This window comes from Geospiza fortis, unplaced genomic scaffold, assembly GCF_000277835.1.
Source record: "Geospiza fortis unplaced genomic scaffold, GeoFor_1.0 scaffold213, whole genome shotgun sequence".
NCBI classification, from domain to species: Eukaryota; Metazoa; Chordata; class Aves; order Passeriformes; family Thraupidae; genus Geospiza; species Geospiza fortis.
The window spans coordinates 751995-754357 of NW_005054399.1; the positions used below are offsets into that span (position 1 = coordinate 751995).

The following is a 2363-nucleotide window of genomic DNA, read 5'->3' on the forward strand; positions in this document are numbered from 1 at the left end:
GGGAGGAAGAGCAATGGAATCAAACCCATTTTGCATCATTTTAATTTTGATGTCACTCTGCCATCAGGCTCTTGGTTGTTGTGGAACGCAGGGATGTGAGCAGAGCTGGAAAAGCTGGGATGCAGGAAATGCAGGAAATCCCATTTCCCCCCGCAGTTCCAAGCCCAGCAGAGCAGAAGGTTCCTCCCTGCTCCTGCTCCAGGTGCCATCTGTTCTCAGGTGACTCTGCTGCTGTCCCATGTGTCCCAGGCTCTGTTTTTAAACCAGTTAGGACTCTTTCCTCCTCTAATCCCTGCTGCAAAACTGCTCTTCTCCATCTGCATCTCAGATCCATTCATGGCCAGTTTCTACCATGAATTCTTGCCCCTTTGTCTGAAATAGTTTTTTCTCTCTCTGAGGTATTTAACAACCATAAACTGCTCCATCTTCTTCTGGCGAAGATAAATAGAAAACATTCTCTGGGCTCCAAAGGGAAGTGTTTCCACCTCCATCCTGGTTTAAAATCATCCATTTTGGATTAGAATGATTAGAATTAGTGCTAATTTATCACCTGTATTAGGTGAGTGGCTGGGAATTATCACATGCTTTAATCATCATATTTTTAATGTAATATACTGGAGAGCCTGGCAGTGACTGTTGGAGCAGCAAGTACTCATCAACCAGGCTAAATTTAATTATTTTATATGAGAAAGTGTGAAAGAGTAATAGAATTGAGCTATGAGTAGCATCTTAATTGAAGTTAGGTTGGCTTGAGAGCTTCAGGATCAGCACAAGGTGGAAGAATCATTGTGGGTGATAAATTAGTTTGTCTTTAGAAGCAGATGGAGTGGGAGGGCACCTCGGGGTGGGGTGGGAAGGAGGAAAGGTCATTCCTTATTTATGGAGACTCCTCTTCCTTCTTGCCTGCTGGATGAGAAAGTTCCACTTGTTTTGTGATGTCGTTTTGGCCCGAAACTTCAGGAGAGAGAGACAAGACTGGGAAATGTTTGGAGGATTAAAGTAGTGATGGAAAAGTGGTTTTCAAACCGAATTTGGCAATCTCATTTTCACATGCCCAGCTGACCTGGTAGGAAGAAACTTGATTTCTTGGAGCTTGACACACTAGTTTGAAACATTCAATTAAATGTATTAAATGTCAGTATATGTTTTGCCAAACTAATCATCAGTCCAGCCACTAAATACAAACTTCCTTGCCAAAGCGAGGTAAAATTTCTGTGTGAATGATTTGGATGCTAAGGAATTGTCTGAGAGAGAGTGAGCACAAAATTGTTTAATTACCGTATAGTGCTAAACCTGCTAGTGGTGTAGGCTGGGAATTTCACATGCTCCTGGAGTGAAAACAGCCCTAAAAGATGGTTTGTGTGTTGAGAAATTGCATCTTTTAGCTGTCAAGGTTGATTGTTCCTTGAAGAAGAGGGGAAGAGATACCCCCAAAAAACTCCAGCCAATCCCAGAAACCAACCAAGACCCCCAACCCACTTCCCCAACTCTTCTTTAGCAGAGAATGATCCTGCATTTGTGTAAACTTGGAGTCTGAATAGCTGGTTTGTTTATCCCCAAGCCTGCTCAGCAGTTAAGAATAGTTCTTTATCTTCCCATTAAGACTGTATTATTTTACAGAAAAGTGGGTGGTATCCAGTTTTACCCTGATATTGGCCCACTCCCAGCAGATCCTTACTGACACTGAAAGATGGAAGAAATACTCACAAATGTTTCCTTCAACAATGAATTTTTAAGTCAGGAGCTCTGATACACTCCAGCACGAGCTGGGGGTACTTCTTATAAAAAACCTTTGATTTTCCAGGAATATTTTTCCCTTAAAGCAGCTGAACTGCCGTGCAGAGCTAAATGATCTCCTCACCTTTGGCAGAAGCTTCACCTCTTCACCCTGGGCGAGCTTTGACACCAAACACGGGGTGCAGGAGCTGAGCCTGCCCCCATCTCCTGCAGTTTGCTGGGCTGAACGTGCTGTGCCCCATCTCCTGCAGGGTGCTGGGCTGAATGTGCTGTGCCCCATCTCCTGCAGGGTGCTGTGCCCCATCTCCTGCAGGGTGCTGTGCCCCATCTCCTGCAGGGTGCTGGGCTGAACGTGCTGTGCCCCATCTCCTGCAGGGTGCTGGGCTGAACGTGCTGTGCCCCATCTCCTGCAGGGTGCTGGGCTGAATGTGCTGTGCCCCATCTCCTGCAGGGTGCTGGGCTGAATGTGCTGTGTCCCATCTCCTGCAGGATGCTGTGCCCCATCTCTGCAGTTTGCTCTGCTGAACGTGCTGGGTTTTGGCTTTTGTCTCCCAACAGCGACATCCCCGCGGGTGTCCTCGGAGCTGGAGCAGGCGCGGCCCCAGACCAGCGGCGAGGAGGAGCTG

At 46.8% G+C, this 2363-nt stretch overlaps 1 protein-coding gene across 1 annotated transcript in view; it reads left to right on the top strand.

The window, feature by feature from the left end:
* The window catches only part of LOC102043251 (epsin-2), a 23233-nt gene that overhangs the window by 7479 nt on the left and 13391 nt on the right, over positions 1-2363 (top strand). Inside the window, 1 exon segment of the mRNA XM_031061055.1 lies at positions 2296-2363. Within this exon segment, the coding sequence (XP_030916915.1) occupies positions 2296-2363 (68 nt within the window).